The 21671-nt window shown below is 45.2% G+C and overlaps 1 protein-coding gene across 1 annotated transcript in view; it reads left to right on the top strand.

Moving 5' to 3' along the window:
* Window positions 1–21671, top strand: part of PDLIM4 (PDZ and LIM domain 4) — a 142315-nt gene that overhangs the window by 75246 nt on the left and 45398 nt on the right. Inside the window, exon 3 of the mRNA XM_029050829.2 lies at window positions 7680–7764. Within this exon, the coding sequence (XP_028906662.1) occupies window positions 7680–7764 (85 nt within the window). The remainder of the gene's footprint in view (window positions 1–7679; window positions 7765–21671) is intronic.

The following is a 21671-nucleotide window of genomic DNA, read 5'->3' as shown; positions in this document are numbered from 1 at the left end:
CCATAGTCGAGGCAAGATGTGGGACTCGAGGTGTCTTTAAATTGCTTCAGTTTGAAATTAGAGAGGGGAGATAAAAATGAAGTAGGACTTTTCTTTTAAATGATTTCTATTTCATCTTGTTTTAAGCCTTTACAACATGTTACAACCCATCTGAAGGCAATTTTCCGGCTGGGGCAGGACCTTATGGCTGCCTTCCAGCAACCCATTTAGGGGAAAGAACAGATTCAGGAGACTTGTAAGGCAAAGGAACAGCCCAGTCTCCTTCCTTGGAGCTGGGGCCATGAGTAGCGGAACCCAAGGATTTGGACCGTTCTAGCTCCTTTAATCTCCACTGCCCAATTTGCCAAAGCATCAGAGAAGCAGCACGGCTTAGTGGAAAAAGCACGAACCTGGGAGTCAGAGGACCTGAGTTCTAATCCTTCCTCTGCCACTTGTCTGCTGTATGAGCTTGGGCAAGTCACTTCATTTCTTTGTGCCTCAGTTTCCTCATCTGTAAAATGGGGATTAAGACTGTAAGCCTCATGTGGGACTGTGTCCAACATGATTATCTTGTATCTACCCCAACACTTAGTACAGTCACTGGCAGATAGTAAGTGCTTAACAAATGCCATTAGTATGATTATTGTTATTATTACTATTGCTATTATTAGAGGACCGTTAGAGTGGCCAGCAAAGGCCTTCTCAAATACAGGGCACAGACTCACAGGGTTCCTGCTAAGGGTGTTATGCTAGGCAAATAGCAAAATGCGATGGTGTCATGTAGAACATGTTGTCAGAGCCTGGTTGAGGCCGCCTGGACCCTTGGGCACCCTAGCACCGCCTCCCCGAGGACCTGGATGTTTTACTCCCCCTAGTCCCTGGAACACAGGCACCGCTTCCAAGCCATGGCACTAGGCTGGCGTAGGGATAGCGAGAAGGATTACGTTGAAGATAAAAATACTGGACAAAAAGCATCCAGTACCAGATCTTTGCCAGACAGACAGATCTTTGCCAGGCACTGTAATAAGCACTGGAATAGATATAAGCAAATTGGGTTGGACATGGTCCCTGTCCCACAGTCTCAATCCCTACTTTACAGATGAGGTAACTGAGGCAGGGAGAAGTGAAGTAACTTGCTAAGGTCTCTCTTTATTGCTGTACTTTACTTTCCAAGGGCTTAGTACAGTGCTCTGCACACAGTAAGTTCTCAATAAACACGATTGAATGACTGAATGAATGAATGAAGGTCACACAGCAGACAAGTGGTGGAGTCAGAATTAGAACCCGTGACCTTCTCACTCCCAGGCCTGTGCTCTATCCACTGCACCATGCCGCTTCTCTTGAAGCTCAATGTCTCTGAAGAGACTTCTGTAATAGGAGAGATTTCCAATCTGGGTTCCATTTCTGTCTTAATGGTGCTGGCCACTCACCTGGTTTCATACAGGACAGTCTAGTTTTCAACCTGACTGGCCTCTGTCCATACTGAGGCAGCACTGGACTCCTTTGTCCATCAGTGATATTTATTGAACACCTCCTCTGTTTGGAGGACTGTTCTGAGCACTTGGGAGAAAATAAGAGAGCTAGTAGACCCAGTCTCTGTCCTCAAAGAGCTTACAGTCAAATAGCGTAGGTAGACAGTAAAACAAATTCCAGATCAATCAATTAATCATATTTATTGAGTGCTAAGCACTGTACTAAGTGCCTGGAAGAGTACAATATAACAGACACATTCCCTGCCCACAACAAGTTTACAGTCGAAGGGAATGACAGACATTGATATAAATTGCAAATGTATTTATAAGTCAACCTCTCAGGATCACCCCTGGAGAGTTTCCAGTACTCTACCAGTCTCAATTAGAGAGTCAAGCAGAGGCATACCCATTCCATTCCTACCTTAACCAGTGGCTAGTGAGTGGAAGACAATCTGCTACAAGTCAAAACTCCCCTGAGCTGAGCAGCAGTGGCATGGGAGCGTTTCGAGGGTGGAGACTCGAGTTTACTGTGTGAAAAGAGGCAATAGTACACCCATTCTGTATTTTTACCACGAAAACTCTATGGATACATTACCAGAACAATTGCAGATGAAAGTGGGTCATGCTCGGAGAGATGAGTCCATGGCGTCACTATGGGTCGCACATGACTCGACAGCATCAGACAGCAACAACAACATGTACATAAGTGCTGTGGGGTTGGGGACGAGTGAATAATTCAATCAATAAAGTGTATTAATTGAGTGCTTACTATGTGCAGAATACTGTACTAAGAGCTTGGGAGAGTTCAATAGACCTCTAAACTGTCAGCTTGTTGTGGGCAGGGAATGTTTCTGTTATATTCTTGGGTTGCACTCTCCCAAATGCTCAATAAATTCCATCTATTGATTAATGACAATACAACAGAATTAGCAAACGCATTCCCTGACCATACCAAGCTTACAGTATAGGAGAGCAGCCAAAAATATGAATACATTAGTAATTTATAATATGATATATAATTTAAAAATATGTTCCTAAATGCTGTGGAATTGGGACAAATATCAAATGTCCAAAGGTCAGAGGAGAAGTGCATAGACGCAGAAAGGAGACCGAGCCGTGGGAAAACCAGGCTTAATTGGGGAAAGCCTCTTGGAGGAGATGTGACCTTAATAAATGCTTTTAAGAAGTGTGGCTCAGTGGAAAGAGCATGGGCTTGGGAGTCAGAGGTCATGGGTTCGAATCCCAGTTCTGCCACTTGGCAGCTGTGTGACTGTGGGCAAGTCACTTAACTTCTCGGTGCGTCAGTTACCTCATCTGTAAAATGGGGATTAACTATGAGCCTCACGTGGGAAACCTGATTACCCTGTATCTAAACCAGCGCTTAGAACAGTGCTCTGCACATAGTAAGCGCTTAACAAATACCAACATTTATTTTAAGGTGGAGAGTCTGACATATATAGAGGAGGAGCGAGTTCCAGACTGGGGGAAAATGTGGGAAAGGGGTTGGCTGCGAGATAGATGAGATCCGGGCACAATGAACAAGCTGGCACTAGAGGAGCAGAGTGTGCGGGCTGCACTGTAGTAGATCAGTGAGATGAGGTAGGAGGGGGCAAGATGATCGAGTGTTTTAAAGGGATTAATCAAGGCAACGCAGAAGGGAGTGGGAGAAAAGGAAATGAGGGTTTAGTCAGAGAACTGCACACAGTAAGCGCTTAATAAATACAACTGAATGAATGAATGCCCCTTGGAGGAAATATATCTTCAATAAGGCTTTGAAGGTGGGGAGAGTAATTGTCTGTTGGATATGAAGAGGGAGGGTGTCCCAGACCAGAGGCAGATCGTGGGCTAGAGGCAGCAGTGAGATAGACGAGATGGAGGTACAGTGAGTACGTTGGCCTTTGAGGAGCGAGGTTTGTCAGCTGGATTGTAGTAGGAGAGTAGTGAGGTGAGATAGGGAGCGAGGTGATTGAGTGCTTTAAAGCCTATGGTAAGAAGTTTCTGTTTAATCCTGAGGTGGATAGGAAATCACTGGAGGTCCTTGAGCGGGGGAACGTGGCCCTAACGGTTTTGTAGGGAAATGTTTTGGGCAGCAGAATAAAGTATGGACTGGAGTGGGGGAAGAAATAATAATAATGTTGGTATTTGTTAAGCGCTTACTATGTGCAGAACACTGTTCTAAGCGCTGGGGTAAACACAGGGGAATCAGGTTGTCCCACGTGGGGCTCACAGTCTTAATCCCCATTTTACAGATGAGGGAACTGAGGCACAGAGAAGTTAAGTGACTTGCCCACAGTCACACAAGAAAGGAGGCAGGAATGTCAACTAAGATGTTGCTACAGTAATCAAGGTGGGATATAATAAGTGCTTGGACTAGCATAGGAGTAGTTTGGATGGAGAAGAATGGGCGGATTTTAGCTATGTTGGGAAGGTAGAACTGACAGGATTTAGTGATAGATTACGTAGGTTGAATGAAAGAGAGAGAGGAGTCAAAGGAAACGCCAAGATTACAGGCTTGTGAGACAAGAAAGATAGTGGTGCTGTCTTCAATCATAAAATGGGTAATGCAACTTATGGGTAAAATGGGTAATAATGGGTAATTTCTTGAGTTGGGGTGGTGGTGGTAAAGAAACAAACTGCAGACTGTTGTCATGAGATCACACTCTTAAGCAGACATCTTTATGGCTTTTTTTTCTTTCCTCCCCCAACTCTTAGGCTGGACTTCTGAGGCTGAGGTTAAAAGTTCAGGCCATCCTCCAGTAACCCAAAGACAGATTTTAGGGAGAGGGGCTGGAAATTTACAGAGACTGTAAAATGGTTTGTTCTGTCAGACTGGCCACTCCCACTTCTACCTCCCTTCCTCTGCCTCTCATCTGGAATGGAGAGGAAATGGGGCCAGGCGGAATGGCTGGAAAGAGGAGGAGCCTACCAAGTATAAAGGTATGGGCACAGGGGCTGTTGAGGGGGCTGGGGTGGAGAAGAGGTCGTTAGTACCTAAGTACTCTGCAGAGTATGGATTTAAGTGCATTGGGTGGGAAAATAGAATATGGAGGTGCAGTGAAGTCTAGTGGAAAAAGCACAGGTCTGGAAGTTGGAGGATGTGGGATCCCTTGCTGGCTCCCCCACTTCCCTTTTGTGTGACGTTGGGTAAGTCATTTCTCTGAGTGTCAGTTACCTCATCTGTAAAATAGGTTTCAATACCTGTTCTCCCTCCTACTTGCACTGTAAGCCCCATGTCGGACCTAATAATCTTCTGTTTACCGTAGCACTGAGTACAGCGCTTGGTATGTAGTGAGCACTTAATAAATACCACAATTACTATTATTATTAGTTGAGCAATTAGTCAGGGAAGGCTTCCTTTATGTCCATTATCTTTATTTTAAGGTCTCAGCCACCCTCTGCCGTGGCTCCAAAGTGACATCCATATTTACAGAGACCTAGTAGGGGAACGGAGTAGCTTTGGACACAGGGTTTGGACAGAGGTCACCCAGAAAAATGCTCTTGGCTATGGTGGAATTGGACAGTCTTCTGCAAAATGTTCCACATGACCTCATTAAGCTATACCGTGTGCCTGCTATAATATGTCACCCACCGTGAGGTTTGGATTTCCAAGGGGGTTCCCCCTTCCTCCCCCATCTTCCCATCACCACTCCAGTTTTGATTAATCAAAAACAGAATCTGGCGGATTTGTGGGGGCGGGGGATGAGGAGATGCATGATGCAAGCATTCAATCAGTGTACATATCAAGTGCCTACTTTGGCCAAAGCACTGTGCTAAGCATTTCAGGGAGTGAAATAGAGTTGGTAGACACATTCCCTGCCCACATTTCATTCATTAATGGATTCATTTATTCAGTCATATTTATTGAGCACTTACTGTGTGCAGAACTCTGTACAAAGCGCTTGGGAGAGTACAATATACAATAAATGGACACATTCACTGCCCACAGTGAGTTTACAGTTTAGAGGATGTAATCTTGTCTCTGAAATAAACCTGCCTTATCAATCCTTATTCTTCCGGCAAAATCAATTCCTTCCCCCACCACCACCCAAACTGAATCGGGCATTTAATTTCTGGAGAAAAGAAGTAATTTCATAATGGCCTGTTTCCCATCTGGACTGTGAGCAAATGTCAAATGATATCAACCAAGAAGGGATGGAAAAATCAGATCATCTAGTGAATGAGATCTTTCTCTTTCAATTCCTCTCCTCTCCCCCACCACCCCCACTTAGCCTGATCAGAGTAATGAACCCCCTTTCAGCTGTTGGCATTTCCAAATGAAACTCTCAAGGGTTAGTAACAAAGAGTAGTCCTTCTGTAGAAAAGGCCCTGTTTGTGGGGAAAGGAACGTTCTGATGTTTTTTTCTGCAGGATCCATTTTTTCCCATCAAACCACCATGTTTCTGGTGCTGTTTCTAAAAGCTACTGAGCAGGGATAAAGGGTGGAACTCCAACTTCCTGGAGTGTTCATCAGAGTAAAGTTTTCCTATCATGTATCATTGGAATAATGCTACCAGCAGCTAGTAAATGCCCTAAGAGATTACTTAGTGGTGGCTATAATTGGAATCACTCCACAAAAACAGGCCTGGGGTGGGGGGGGGTGTGGAAAATGTGTTTGATCATCAAGTTCTCCTGCCCATTGTGTGTTTAAAAGAGTGCTACAGATAATATGCCAAACATCAGCTGTGGTCTGGATGAGGGGGTTTGGGTGGAAGGGATTAGCCAGTATCTGTTGGTTATATGGGTGGGGGAGGTCTCTAATTCCTTCCCTTAACTGAGAAGCAGCATGGCCTAATGGATAGAGTGCGGGCCTGAAAGTGAGAAGGACCTGCATTCTAATCCTACCTCCACCACTTTTCTGCTGTATGACCTTGGACAAGTCACTTTTCTTCTCTGGCCTCAATTACCTCATGTGGGATTAGGGACCTCGTCCAAATTATTAGTTTGTATCTACCCCAGTGCTTAGCAAGGTGCCTGAAGCATAGTAAGTGCCTAACAAATACCATAAAAAAAATCCAATTCAATTTTTCTCTGTACGTCTTCAGGCCCTTGGTTGGGTGATGTGCATTCTCTATATGCTCCATATATCCAATGCCGTTTCTAAAAGGAGAGTTCCCTGGAGCACTGGGTTTCCTATTGTCCCCATTCTGCATGGGATAGAGCCAGGTTCCCATGGGATCTTGAAAGGCAACCAATTAGTCAGTAAATCAATGATATTTACTGAGCCTCTACCCATGCATATCACAGATATCATAAGTGCTGTGGGGCCGAGAGTGTGCTGAATAAAGTGTAAAAATCCAAATGCAAAGGAGATACCAGAGGGAGAGAGAGTAGTGGAAATGAGGGTTTAGTTGGGGAAGACCTCTTGGCTGAGATGTGATTTTAATAAGGTATTGACAGTGGGAAGAGTGATAGTTTTTTAGATAAGATATGAGGTGAATAAATAGGTGCTTCCTAAGTAGAGGACATCAAGTGAGCAGGGAACAAGTCTGCTAATTCTGTTGTACTCTCCCAAGCACTTAGAAGTTGTACTCTTCCAAGCATTTAAAATAGCAATCTGCACATAGTAAGTGCTCAATAAATACCATTTATTGAGTGATCAATTAAAATGTTCAAACAGGCTCTGGGTGGTTAGTTGAGAGTTAAGAGGAACAGTGTGACAACCTAGTGGACAGAGCTCGGGCCAGGGAATCAGAAGGTCATGGTTCTACTCCCTGCTCCACCACTTGTTTGCTGTGTGACCTTGGGCAAGTCACAACTTTTCTGTGCCTCAGTTCTCTCGTCTGGTAAAATGGGGATTAAGACTGTGAGCCCTATGTAGGACAGGGACTGTGTCCCACCCAGTTATCTTGTATCTACCCTAGCGCTTAGAGCAGTGCCTGGCACAGAGTAAGTGTTTAACAAATATCAAAATTCCTCTAGACTATAAGCTCATTGTGGGCAGGGAATGTCACTGTTTAATGTTGTATTGCCCTCTCCCAAAGGCTTAGTACAGTGCCCTACACACAATAAGCTCTCAATAAATACGATTGAATGAATGCTTGAATGAACACATAGATTTCTCTGTGGTAGTTCAAGGGATAAGATCTAAGAAGAAGAAAAGCACAATCAGGAAAGGCCCCCTGGAGCAGGTGGGATTTTGGGAAGATGGGGACAGCTGGGGTCTGGTGGTTTTGATGGGGGAAGTTCCAATGAATACATTCACCGATCTTTCGCAAATTCCCGTTGCAGGACTGAAACCAAAAGCTGGGCCCCTGCTGCTCCAGAGGATGGTAAAGCCCAGGCTTACCGAATCAACATTGACTCAGATTCACAGGTACTGCGGTGGGGGAGTGCGTGGGGGAGGAGGTCAGCAGCAAATGAAACTTTGTTTTGTTTCTGTGGTTGCTCAGAGCCCATCATGTCAACCGATCGTGGTCAGCTGATCGAAGTCACATCCAATCCGTACCTCTTGACCCCAGGCTGGACTCTGAGATGGCCACCCTTCACTTAGCCAAGCCAGAGAGAAAAGGACTAGGAGTCCACATATATATATATATATATATATATATGTGTGTGTGTGTATATGAGAAGCAGCATGGCTCAGTGGAAACAGCACGGCTTGGGAGTCAGAGGTCATGGGTTCAAATCCTGACTCTGCCACTTGGCAGCTGTGTGACTGTGGGCAAGTCACTTAACTTCGCTGTGCCTCAGTTACCTCATCTGTAAAATGGGGTTGAAGACTGTGAGCCTCATGTGGGAAAACCTGATTACCCTGTATACCCCAGCACTTAGAACAGTGCTGTGCACATAGTAAGTGCTTAACAAATACCAACATTATTATTATATATATATATATATACATACATATATACATATACACACATTTATATATGTATATATATATATATTCTGGATTCCCGTATAAACCCCAAATCATGGGCAGGAAATGAATCTGTTATATTGTTGTACTGTATGCTCCCAAGCAGTTAGTGCAGTGTCCTGTATGCAAGTGCTCAATAAGTACAATGAACTGACTGACTGGCATGGCTTGGCCATCTGGCATATCCTCCTTTGCTATTTCTGTTTGGTATTTCAGTAGCTACCTGGCCTCAGCACTGCCAGAAGAATCAAATGTTAGGCCCGTCTCTAGACTGTGAGCTGCCTGTGGACAGGACCATGTCTGTTTCTTGTTATACTGTACTCTCCAAGTGTTTAGTACAGTGCTTTGCATACAGTAAGTGCTTAATAAATACAACTGAATGAAAGAATCAAATGTTCACCCAAAATCTGTGTCTTATCTAAAAATCAGTGGAGACCTGCATCCCCAGATGGATTTCATTCCTCGATCTTATCTTGTAGGTGATCCTGCTTGTACTCACCCACACAGCCCTTAATCTACATTCTTATTCTCTCCCATTTCCCCGATCTGTAATTTAGTTTATTGCCTATCTACCTATCTAGTCTGTAAGCGCCTTGTAGGCAGGGAGTGTGTCTGCCTACTCTATTGTATTGTACTCTCTCAAGTGCTTAGTGTAGTTTTCTGCATACAGTAAGGCTCAGTAAATACCACTGATTGATTTATTGATCAATCATGATCAATAAATTGATGGTATTGATGGTATTTAAGTGCTTTATATATACTATCTCCCTTATCACTAATTTATTTTATTGTTTGTCTTGCCCATCTTACCCATCTGTCTTACCCTGTAGATTGTAAGCTCATTATGAGCAGGGATCGTGTCTGCTAATTCCGTTCTATTGTACTCTCCCAAGCACTTAGTACAGTGTTCTGCCCTAGTAACTGCTTAATAAATGCTATCGATTAATTAATTGATCTTATCCGTAAGCTCCTGGGTGGGATAGACATCATGTCTGATTGGATTATCTCTGTTTCTAACCCAGTGCTGAGCATGGTGAGGAAGAAGCACTTGGAGCCATGATAAATAATAATAATAATAATCCCCCGGTCTCCTGAAGCCCTGCTAGTTTCTTCCTCACTAATCTCTACTGTGTTTAAGCTCTGCCTGGTTTAGCTAGCAATGCAGGAATACCTATCTAGCTGGCTTTCCAGGGCCAGCTTTCCTTCAACATTCCCTTCCCTCCCTTCCTCCCTTCTTCTGTGCCTCCCTTCCTCCTTTCTTCCCTATCTGCCCCTTTCCCTCCACCCATCCCTCTCTCTTACTCCCCAAGTCTCCAAACCACACCTTGAATAACCCCATAGTCCATTTATCCATGCCTGCAGTCTGTGCAGCCTAACACATCTCTCCCTCTCTCTCTTCTTGTTTCCTCCCCTCTATCAGTGGTATTTATTGAGCTCCTACGGGGCACTGTTCTAAGCTTCTTCAGGAGTACAATTAGTGGTATTTATTGAGAACTTTACTGCACCCAGAGCTCGGGAAAGTATAACACAACACAGTTGGTAGGTGTATTCCCTATCCAAAAGGAGCTTACAATCTGCAGCACAATAGATGATAAAAGGCATTTATAATAATGATGGTATTTGTTAAGTGCTTACTATGTGCCAAACACCATTCTAAGCGCTGGGAGATATATAAGGTAATCAGGTTGTCCCACATGGAGCTCACAGTCTTAATCCCCATTTTACAGATGAGGGAACTGAGGCACGGAGAAGTTAAGTGACTTGCCCAAAGTCATGCAGCTGACAAGTGGTGGAGCCAGGATTAGAACCCACGACCTCTTACTCCTAAGCCCTTGCTCTTTCCACTGAGCCACGCTGCTTCTCCAGCATGTTTGTTCTGACTCTGTTCCTTGGGCTAGTTCTCAAAGGAAACAGAATTAGGGAAGAACAAGGGTAAGCGGCATGGCTAATGGAAAGAGAATGGTCGCGGGAGTCAAAGGATCTGGGTTCTAATCTCACCTCTGCCATTTATCTGTATTGTGACCTTGGGCAATTCACTTCTATGCCAGTCCTCCCTTGTCTGTAAAATGGGGATTCAATATATGTCCCCTCTCTTGCTTAGAATATGAGCCCCATATGGGACCTGATGATTTTGCATCTACCCCAGCACTTAGAAGAGTGCTTGGCACATAGTAAGTTCATAACAAATACCACAGCTATAACAAGCCTGAAGGAAGATAGATTTATCAGAAGCTTCCCTTACCCCCTGCTTCAGTAAAGAATCTTGGCGTAAACAAGAGAGAAAACCTGTGCTTACCTCCTGGGGAATTCTTCCTTTCACCTCTTCCCAGGTCCTTAAATTGACTCAGTCTCTCTGATGAGCAGACAGAATGACATAAACTTGGACTGGGGACATTTGTTTAATCAAAATCGAATCCTATACATTCTACAGAACTCATCCATCACTGAACCTTACAGAAACTCTGGATTAACAATAAATGCTGGGGAATTTTAAGGGCAAGACTTAGTAGAGTCAAATCCTCATATCCATGATATGTGTTGAGCCAGTGTTCCAGAACATCAGTGGGGAGGAAATCCAAGCTTACAGAAGCCTCTTTAACTCTTTAAAGCAGCTGTACCTCTGCTATGTTTCTATTATATTTCCACTACAATCAGTCAAGCAATGGTATTTATTGCACGTTTACTGTGTGGAGAGCACTGTACTAAGAGCATGGGAAAGCATGAGTGAGTACAACAGAGTTGACAGATGTTTCTCTGCCCACAAGAAGCTTTCAGTCTATAGGAAGACAGATATTAAAATAAAATAAGGATAAAGGAAATATCAGAATCTAAGAACATCTACACAAATATTGTGGAGCTGGGAAAAGTATCAAAGTGCTTAACAAATATTAAATAAAAGAGGAAGAGGCCGAACTGGAGCGGGGGGGGTGAGGGTTAGGGTTACCTTTGGATTCTGGAGAGGGAGACCTTCAAAACCAACTAATTACCATTACTTATTTTACTCCCTGTAGCTCAGCAGTTGTTGGCTGGGAGGAAGGGGCTGTGATTGATTGTTTTAAAACCCCAAATTCCACTTGTAGCCTTGGGGTAGCTACTCCACACTCCAGCATAATGGTTGTGGATTTCCCTTTATCCAAAGGTGAAAAACCTCAGAGATTGAGGGCTGCCTTTCAGAGCAGCTGGCAGCGGGTGCAGAAGGGGTTGGTGAGGAATGTTGTTGTGATGTGAGCCTCTCCTCCCCCCTGGTGTGGACTGACCCAGTACCATAATTATGGCCCCTCTTTCCTTGCCCATGAATGCCATATTGGATTTGTCGGCCATTCCCTGCCCTTTTCCTGCATACAGATATTTCTATTTTCAAGTCCGTACTGCTTCAGACTAGGGAGCAGGAATTAGGGACGAGGCCTTAGAAAATGCCAGGGTTCAGGATTCAGTTTGACAGCCTCAGTGCAGATTCCTCTGTCATTACCCCGATCACCCAAGCTCTCCCAGGCCTGGAACAGAAAAGGACCATTGTCAAAGAAGAATTTGGCTCAGAGCTTCTAACCGCTGCTGTGCTGCTCTTTACCATCTGGGGATAGGAGGAAATAGGGGCTTTTAAAAAGAAAAAACAGAAAAGAATTCTGTGGTCATTTTGTCCCCCGAATATTTTACTACAGGATGCATGGGAAGTGAGTTTGAGTGTGTGTTTGTGTATGTACGTAACACAATTCCCAGAATCAGCTGGCTTTTGGGATTCCTGGGTTCCCCAAAGAACTGCGGCAGGCTAAGTGAAATGGGGCACTTTTGAAAGACTCGAATGAGATGGCTGAATGTTAAAGTACCTCGGGGATCCTACTGCCACACCCATCGGCCCCCCCCCAAAACTTTTGCCTCTGACTGCTGTACACTCTGCACCCTGGAGAAGCTCACACTGGCAGGAGTAGAGGGTTCATCTGCCATCCAGTTTTATATCTTCTCCACTCCTCCCCTCCTGGCCTGTCTTTAATTCAGCAGCAGGATGACTGTGCTGACATGAGGCTAGTTCCATTTCCTCTCTGTTTCCTGCGGTCGATAATGAACAACACGGAGCGTCCGGGCGGAGAACGAGGCGGGCCTGGAACTCTGGCCAACCCGGCCGCTACCCCCTGTGTCCTTCTGCAGCCTCAGCCACCCGGAGTGGTAGTCAGATATGCCCGGCACTGAGGTAGATGAGGAGATTTGGCCCCTTTCAAAGAGTTGGCACTATGGTGGTGGGGGATGAACACTTCAACTGTGAGGACAGAGCCTGAGCTTGTGACTGACTATCAGCAATTTGGAAACCTTAAAAAGCCATTCTGCTGTGGGAACATAGTGTTCCTCCACCCCAGAACATCCTGGGACCTTTCCCCAAATCCAGTCTTCTGAGGAAGGATGGGGTTCACCAGCTACTACTCAATAACTGTTTAATGTCAATCAATTAATAGCATTTATTGAGTGCTTACTGCGCAGAGCACTGCACTAAGTGCTTGGAAGAATGCAACATAACAGAGTTTGATAGACACATTTCCTGCCTTCAGTGAGCTTACAGTCTAGAAGGGGAGACAGATTTAATATAAATAAATAAATTATGGATCTGTATGTAAGTGCTGTGGGGCAGAGGGAGGGGTGAATAAGAGTACAAATCCAAGTGCACAGCAGTGAAAATAGAGGAAAAGAGGGTTTATTCAGGGAGGGCCTCTTTGAGGAGATATGCTTTTAATAAGACTTTGATTAATAATGATAATAAAATGTGTCCTGATTAGTTGACTAAATCCTATGGAAAAGAGCCACTTGCTATGAAGAGGCCTAGGTACAATGGCCTAGAGCAAGGAGCATAGGACTGGTAGCCAGGAGAGCCGGGTTCTAATCCTAGCTCTGACACCAGCCTGCATGTGTGACCTTGAGCAAGTCACTGATCCTCTCTGGGCCTCAGTTGTGTCACCTGTAAAATGGGGTTAAAATAGCTCCTCTTTATTCCACCTCTTAGATAAGGATCCCCAAATGGGAAAGGAATTGTGTCCCATCTGATTATCTCAAATCAATCCTGGTGCGAGGCCCATAGTAAATGCATAATAAATACCGTGATACTTATTTTACGAAAGTGAATGAAAAGGAGCCCAATTCTGATACAAAGAAGCAGCTTTGCTTTGTGGAAAAAGCACAGGCCTGGAAGTCAGAGGACCTGCGTTCTAATCCTGGCTTCACCGCTTGCTTGCTCTGTAACCTTGAGGAAGTTATTTATTTCCCTGTGCCTCAGTTTTCTCAACTGTTAAATGAGGATTGAACACCTGTTCTTCCTACTTGGATTTTGAGCACTGAGCAGGACAGGGACTGTGACCTACCAAATTGACTTTGTGTCTACCCCAGCACTTAAAACAGTGCTTGACACATAGTAAGTGTTTAACAAATATAAGAGTAGCAGAGTGGGCTAATGGATAGAGCATTGGCCTGGGATTCAGAAGGACATGGGTTCTAATCCTGACTCAACCTCTTTGCTGTGTGACCTGGGATAAGTCACTTCACTTCTCTATACCTCAGTTACCTCATGTGTAAAATGGGGATGAAGACTGTGAGCCCCATGTGAGACAAGCCATTAGTGTTGCATCTAGCCCGGCCCCGAGTACAGTGCCTGGGACATAGTAAGTGCTTAACAAACACCATAAAAGATAACAATATTAATAATAATAGTATCTCAGGTCTGACACAGAGAATGATCCCCCAAGCGGACACTGAATTAAACTTTCATTTTGTGTCAGTCCTGGATTGAGTTAGATTCTGGAGCAAGCCAGCCAACTGAAATGAGGAAGTCTGGGTTGGGAAGCAGCGTGGCCTGGTGGATAGAACATGGGCCTGGGAGACAAAAGGACCTGAGTTCTAATCCTGGCTCTGCCACCTGTCTGCTGTGTAACCTTGGGTGAGTCACTTCTCTTCTCTGTGTCTGTTACCTCATTTGTAAAATGGGGATTAAGACTGTGAGCCCCTGGTGGAACAGGGACTGTGTCCAACCTGATTAGCTTATATCTGTCTATACCCTAGGGCTTAGAAGAGTGCCTGGCACACAGTAAGCAGGTAACAAATGCCATTATTATTATTAATAAGTCTTATGGAGGTGCATGGCAGTGTTGCTGGCAAAGGAGCAACTCCCTTGAAAATGGAAAGCTTTTGGTCACCTTTGTTATTTGTAACCCACCCTAACCAAACACTGGTTTATAACCTGCCTCCCCCTCCAGTTGCCCCAGCCAGAACTGATGGGTGGGCACATCCACTGGTTGAGTACCAGTGCCCATCTTGCCCCCTCTCTGTTTCTCTCTTAGGCCTGAAATCGATGCAAAGGAGACCAGAAAAAGGGACTAATCACTCTGTAAAGCTGCCTGCTAATTAGTCAGATGTCGGCCGGTTAGCCTTTCCCGAAAATTACGTTCGAGAGAGTCAATCCACCTGTCACAGTGACCGATTGTGCAGGTCTTCAGTCCTGGGCTCTCCCTCCCTCACTCAACTTCCCACTGCACCGGAAACCTCTCAAGGTGCCCCTGCAGGGAGTGATTTGTGAGTTCTTTGTTCCCCTGTTGACCCTGACCATGGTACACAGGGAGGCTAAATCCATTGTGTGGAAGCTGGGTCCCCCAAACATTTTTCCTATATCATTGTTTTGGCGCTAATGGAATCAAGGAGAGAAGCTGAGCTGAGAAAAGATTCAGAGAAAACACCCAAAACTTAGCAGTCCCCCCTCCTCTTCTAAGACCCACAAGTGAAGTCCTGGGAGGAGAAGCTGCCCCCTGAATCACCAAAATATTTCCTGACATTCCTTCTGGGTAAAAGGCAAGATTTTGGAAACCGGACTGTGTTTGCCTCTATGTACTGCCTAAACTTTCTTTTGAAAGTTCCACAGAGTTCTTTTGTCTTGACCAGAGAGGAATTTATTGATCTTCTGGGCAAAGGAGGCACTTTGTTTCACCCTTTCAGAAAACACAGGATGAGCTAATGTTTTGGCACCAGTGAGGTTGCACATTGCGGGGGAAAGACAGGCTTTTTGTCGGAGTCCTGATTTAATGATAAAAACACGCAGAAGCCTTGCAGCTACTGAAATTCAAGTCAACCATGAATCCATGGGGTGTTTTTCCAGCATTTCACATTTAGATGTCCGCTCTTGGACAGTCTGACATTTATGGGTCAAATTACTAGGCAAAAGGGCCAATCCAACTTGGGCATAATAGCTTCAGTTTTCTTTACTGTTGCGTGTGCGATGCACTTTAACCACATAGGGTGATTCTGGGCAGGGCCGTGTTTGACATTCGACCACCTGGACGCAGGGAAAATTTTTCTGTGCTTTCCTGTTCTGTACAGTGTCATACGGGAGTCTGTTCAAGCCCCCCAAACCTAGAATATTTCTCTGAGGGATCCCTCCCCAACATGCCACCAATGTTCCTCTCCCAAGTGCCCAAACTAGTCTGCCATTTGACTTTGGACAAGTAATTTGACTTCTCTGGGCCTCAGTTTCCTTAACTGTAAAATGGAGATTGAATGCCTCTTCTCCCGCCCTCATAGACTGTGAGCCTCAGTTGGGACGGGAGCACTGTTCGTTCTAATTATCCTGTATCTACCCCAGGGCTTAGTACAAGGCTCGACACATTGTAAGCGCTTAACAAATATCACTCATTATCATCATCATCCAGTGGGCTGAAAGCTTTCCAAATTTTAATTGCTGCCACCTTGTGGCCTCCGCTCATGTCTCCCTGACCTTCCACACCCCTACCCAAAAGCAACCGTCTCATTTACTTCCCCCAAAAGCCACTCTGGATTATGCAGCAAAAAGAAGAGAAGCAGCATGGCCTAGTGGAAAGAGTATTCATTCATTCATTCATTCATTCATTCAATCGTATTTATTGAGTGCTTACTATGTGCAGAGCACTGTACTAAGCGCTTGGAATGTGCAAGTCGGCAACAGAAAGAGACAGTCCCTGCCATTTGACGGGCTTACAGTCTAATCGGGGGAGATGGGCAGACAAGAACAATGGCAATAAATAGAGTTGAGGGGAAGAACATCTCATAAAAACAATGGCAACTAAATAGAATCAGGGTGATGTACATCTCATTAAACAAAATAAACAAAATAAATAGGGTGATAAAGATATATACAGTCGAGCGGATGAGTATAGTGCCGAGGGGGTGGGAGGGGAGAGGGGGAGGAGGAGAGGGAAAGGGGGGAGAAGAGGGTTTAGCTGTGGAGAGGTGAAGGGGGGGTAGAGGGAGCAGAAGGACAAAGGTGGGGAGCTCAGTCTGGGAAGGCCTCTTGGAGGAGGTGAGTTTTAAGTAGGGATTTGAAGAGGGGAAGAGAATTAGATTGTCTGAGGTGAGGAGGAAGGGCATTCCAGGACCGTGGGAGGACGTGACCCAGGGGTCGACGGCGGGATAGGCGAGACCGAGGGATGGTGAGGAAGTGGGTGACAGAGGAGCGGAGCGTGCGGGGTGGGCGGTAGAAAGAGAGAAGGGAGGTAGGAAGGGGCAAGGTGATGGATAGCCTTCACCATCACCAAGAGGATGGGCCTGGGAGTCAGAAGGATCCAGGTGCTACTTCCTGCTCTGCCACTTGTCTGTTGGGTGACCTTGGGCAAGTCACTTAACTTCTCTGTTCCTGTTACCTCATCTGTAAAATGGCGATTAAGACTGTGAGCCTCAAGAGCTTGACAGATACCATAAATAATCATAAATAATAGCTGCTGAGGGTTTAAATGTTCATCAAATCACATCGATTGAGAGAGTCTTTTGTTTGTGCAACCTTAGAGAATCAGGTTCTGACACACAGACCTCCTTTTCTGGCCAGCAGAAGTGAGTGAGTGACTGGCTTCTACTCGGGACCCCAGTGATCTCAACCTTTGACTCTCCTATGCCCAGATGCTGGAACTTGTCTCTCTGGGGAGAGTGTGCAGTGGAGACACTGGGCAATTTAAACACTTTCCACACAGCATCCCATCAGTGGGATCCCCCCTGGATTTTTTTAAAATGGTATTCATTAAAGTAATTTTGGTATTTGCTAAACACTTGCTATGTACCGGGCACTGTTCTAAGCGCAGTGGTAGATACGAGCTAATCAGTTTGGATACAATCCTTGTCCCATATGAGGCTCACAGTCTTAATTCCCATTTTACAGATGAGGTAACTGAGGCATAGAGAAGTGAAGTGACTTGTCCAAGATTCTACAGCAGACAAGTGGCGGAGGCGGAATTAGAACCCAGGTCCTTCTGACTCCCAGGCCCGTACTCTATCCATTAGGCAACACTGCTTCCCTTTCAACAGCGATAACTAAAGAAACTAACAATTTCCCAGAAAGAATGTGGGTGGACTCAAAAAGGACACAGTGCCACGGGACTGAGGAAACCAAGGCCAGAGACAGCCCAGTGAAGTCTATCAGGAGAGTGAGAGGAGGCTTAATGACCACTGTAAAATGCTCGGGGGACATTTTGTTCTGGTGCCAGCCATTTCCTCCTCGGTTACGCGTGGTGCCCGGCAGGTGGTATGGACCAGATCTCGAGCGGCTGGAACGAGGCCATGGGGTGTGGTGAGGTCTGGGCCTCAGACTTCACTGTCCCTGCCTCCTGAGATGAGGTGGTTCTCTGTTCAAAGCAAAATGCCGTGACGGAGACTCTTTAGTTTGCTTTCTTCCAATCATTCATTCAATATATTTATTGAGCGCTTACTATGTGCAGAGCACTGTACTAAACGCTTGTACTAAGCACTGTACTAAGCACTTCCAATCCTGTTATTGTTGCTTTCTGAAAAACTCTTAATAGCTGAAGAGTTTGGAAAAAAACAATTATGGTATTCAGCACTTTCTCTGGAATAAGCACTGACATAGACACAGGAGAACGGGACTGGATGCAGTACCTAATAATATTAATAATTATTATGGTACTTGTTAAGTGCTTACTATGTGCCAAGCACTGTTCTACGCCCTGGAAGAGATAGAGGTTAAATAGATTGGACACAGTCCCTGTCCCACATGGGACTCCCACTCTTATCCCCATTTTATAGATGAGGTAAGCCCTGTACCCAAAGGGGCTTATAATCTAAGGGACTAGGAATGGCGTATTTTACCTCAATTTTTTTTTATGGTATTTAGGTGCTTAGTATATATCAAGCATTGTACTAAACACTGGGATAGATACAAGCTAATCAGATTGGACAAAGTCCCTATCCCACTTGGAGCTCACAGTCTTAATTTCCATTCTACAGATGAGGTAACTGAGGCACAGAGAAGTTAAGCAACTTTCCCAAAGTTACACAGCCAACAAGGGACGTAGCTGGCATTAGAACCCAGGTTCTTCTGGCTCCCAGGCCAGTGCTCTATCCACTAGGCATGCTGCTTCAACATTCTTAAGGCAACTGAAGCCCAGAAAAGTAAAGTGACATGTTCAAGGTCACGTAACAGATGAGTAGAAGAGCTAGGACTAGAACCCAAACCTGGGTTATTTCCTCTAGGCCGACCTCCCTCAGTTCCTGCCTCTGAGCTCTGTGTCCTGGAAGTAACTCGGAAGTGGCCCACACTCCATACTCCTTTTCCTCAGTCAACTCCCCTTCCATGCTTCTTTCCTCAAGGCACCGTCTCCCACTTTCTCTCCTCCAAGGTAGATTTTGGTTCTTTCTCCCCACAAATCACCATCCTGGCTCATGTGGGCCTACTACCTCAGGGGAACTCTTGCATAGCCCCCAGGTTTTCTTTTTGCTGTTTTTTTCTTTTTATGGTTATTTATTAAGTGCTTACTATGATCTAGGGACTGTACTAAGTGCTGGTGTAGATACAAGATAAACAGGTTGGACACAGTCGATGTCCCACTTGGGGGGCACAGTCTTAATCCCTGTTTTACAGATGAGGTCGGTCAGTCAATCATATTTATTGAGCATTTACTGAGTGCAGAGCACTCTACTAATCACTTGGGTGAGTACAATATAACAGAACATTCCCTGCCCACAATGAGCTGACAGTCTAAGGGGGAGAGAGACATTAATATAAATAAATAGAATTATGTATATGTACATAAGTGTTGTGGAGCTGGGACGGGGAATGAATAAAGGACGCAAATCAGGGCGACATAGAAGGGAGTGGGGGAAGAGGAAAGGAGAGTTTAGTAAGGGAAGACCTCTTGTAGGAGGTGTGCCTTAGATAAGGCTTTGAAGAAATGGGGAGAGTTATTGTCTGTTGGGTATGAGGAGGGAGGGCTTTCCAGGCCAGAGGCAGGACTTGGGCAAGAGGTCGGCGGTGAGATAGATGAGATGGAGTTATAGTGATTAGGTTGCCATCAGAGGATCGAAATGTGTGGACTGGGTTGTAGAAGGAGAGTAGAGAGGTGAGATAGGAGGAGGAAAGGTGATTGAGTGTTTTAAAGCTGATGGTGAGGAGGTAACTGAGCCACATAAAAGTGAAGTGACTTGCTGAGGTTGACCCAAAATAGGGACTGACCTTGGACCAGACCCATAGGAGACCAATCAGTGGGAGGGAGGGACAGATGATAGACCCAGAATGGAAAACTGAAACGACGCTTAGAAGGTCATAGTCATCTGTACCTGGATTCAGCACTTCTGTACTGGGGAGACAAATTGTGCATCTCCTCCTTCGATAAAGCATGCGCTCTCAAGCAGTCAATCTATTCATGGATGGTATTCATTGAGAGCTTACTCTGTGTGGAGCATTATACTAAGCGCTTGGGGTGGCACAGTACAATAGAGCTGGTAGACACATCTCCTGCTCACAATGAGCTCATAGTCTAGAAGGGGAGATGGATGTTAAAGTAAATAACAGATATGTACTTAAGCGCTGTAGGGCTGAGGGGGTTGTGAATAACAAGTGTTTACAGGGTACAGATCCAGTGCAAAGGTGATGCAGAAGGGAGAGGGTATAAAAGAAAAGATGACTTTATCAGGGAAGCCCTCTTGAAGGAGATGGCATTTTAATAAGGTTTTGAAAGTGGGGAGAGTGGTGATTTGTAGCATATGAAGGGGGATTGCGTTCCAGACCAGAGAAAGGACATGGGTAAGGGGTTGGTGATGAAAAGAGAATAGCATGGCCTAGTGACTAGAGCATGGGCCTGGGAGTCAGAAGGACCAGGGTCCTAATCCCGGCTCTGCCACTTGTCTGCTGTGTGACCGAGGCAAGTCACTTCACTTCTCTGGGCCTCAGGTACCTCATCAGCAAAATGTGAATTAAGACTGTGAGCCCCCTGTGGGAAAGGGACTCTAACCAGTGTGATTAGCTTGTTGCTATTCCAGTGTTTAGTACAGGGTCGAGCACATAGCGCTTAACATTTTAAGAAAGAAATAGACAAAGAGAGACATAGAGTGAGTAAATTGGAATTAGAGGAGCGAAGAGTGTGGGCTGGATTTTAGTAGGAAATCAGCAAGGTAAGTAGGAGGGGCAGGCTATTTGCTTTAAAGCTGGTGGTAAGGATGTTCCGTTTGATGCAGAAGTGGACAGGTAAATCCTAGGGGTTGTTGAGTGGGGAAACTGGTTTACGCTAAGCCCTTGAGCTAATTCATGCAATTCAATTGGATTTATTGAACAGTTACTGTGTGCAGAGCATTGTACTAGCTTTTGGGAGAGTTCAATAAAACGTAAGCAGACACACGCCCTGCCCACAAGGAGCCTACAGTCTAGAGGCTATGAAGCACTACTGCTGGTTAGCATTCACCTCACCAGTTGGAACTGTGAGTGGTAAAGTGGCACCATTTCTGCTGGACATTTGGAGGGGGAAGGGGATGCCCTAAGAGAAGGGACAAGCAAGAGATAGGCGAGATTCCCAGCATTTAAAACCCACAAGAAACTAGGTAGCCCCTCCAGATGAACCTCGGGGCTCTGACCTCCGTCTTCGACTAAGGACAAAATGGGAAACCACCAAGCATAAGTGAAGGGCCAGAATCCTCCTGCGATGGTCAGTGAGTGGGAGGCCAGCATCAGAATTGAGTGCTGATGTGGGGAGGTAGAAAAAGGCCTTATTTTACTTTTGGACACATTTTCTCTTGTGGAATTGGATGCGGTCCAGAGACATTGCCAAGACATGTCTTTGGAATGAAGACTTGAGCCCCTTAATGTGCCTTGAAAAATCTTTGCCCCCAATCATTACCTTATAAAACCCTGATGGATGAGCTTTTTCAACAGAGAATTCTCCCTTCTCTTCCTTTCCCTCCCCTCCCACCCCTACAAAAGAGTAAACCCTATATCTTCCATGGAACTCTCACTGATTGAACTGCAGTTTTATGAAGAGTGAGAATGTCTAGTTAGCTTGGTCTCTCTGAGCAAATGTCTGTAGTTTTCCAGTAGCTGGGGATAGCAGACGAAGCATATTGCAATCATCGTATTCACGGAGATTCCT

This window comes from Ornithorhynchus anatinus, chromosome X1 (genome assembly GCF_004115215.2).
Source record: "Ornithorhynchus anatinus isolate Pmale09 chromosome X1, mOrnAna1.pri.v4, whole genome shotgun sequence".
NCBI classification, from domain to species: Eukaryota; Metazoa; Chordata; class Mammalia; order Monotremata; family Ornithorhynchidae; genus Ornithorhynchus; species Ornithorhynchus anatinus.
The sequence above is the reverse complement of the archived record's forward strand: the minus strand, read 5'-3'. Positions and strand labels throughout refer to the sequence as shown.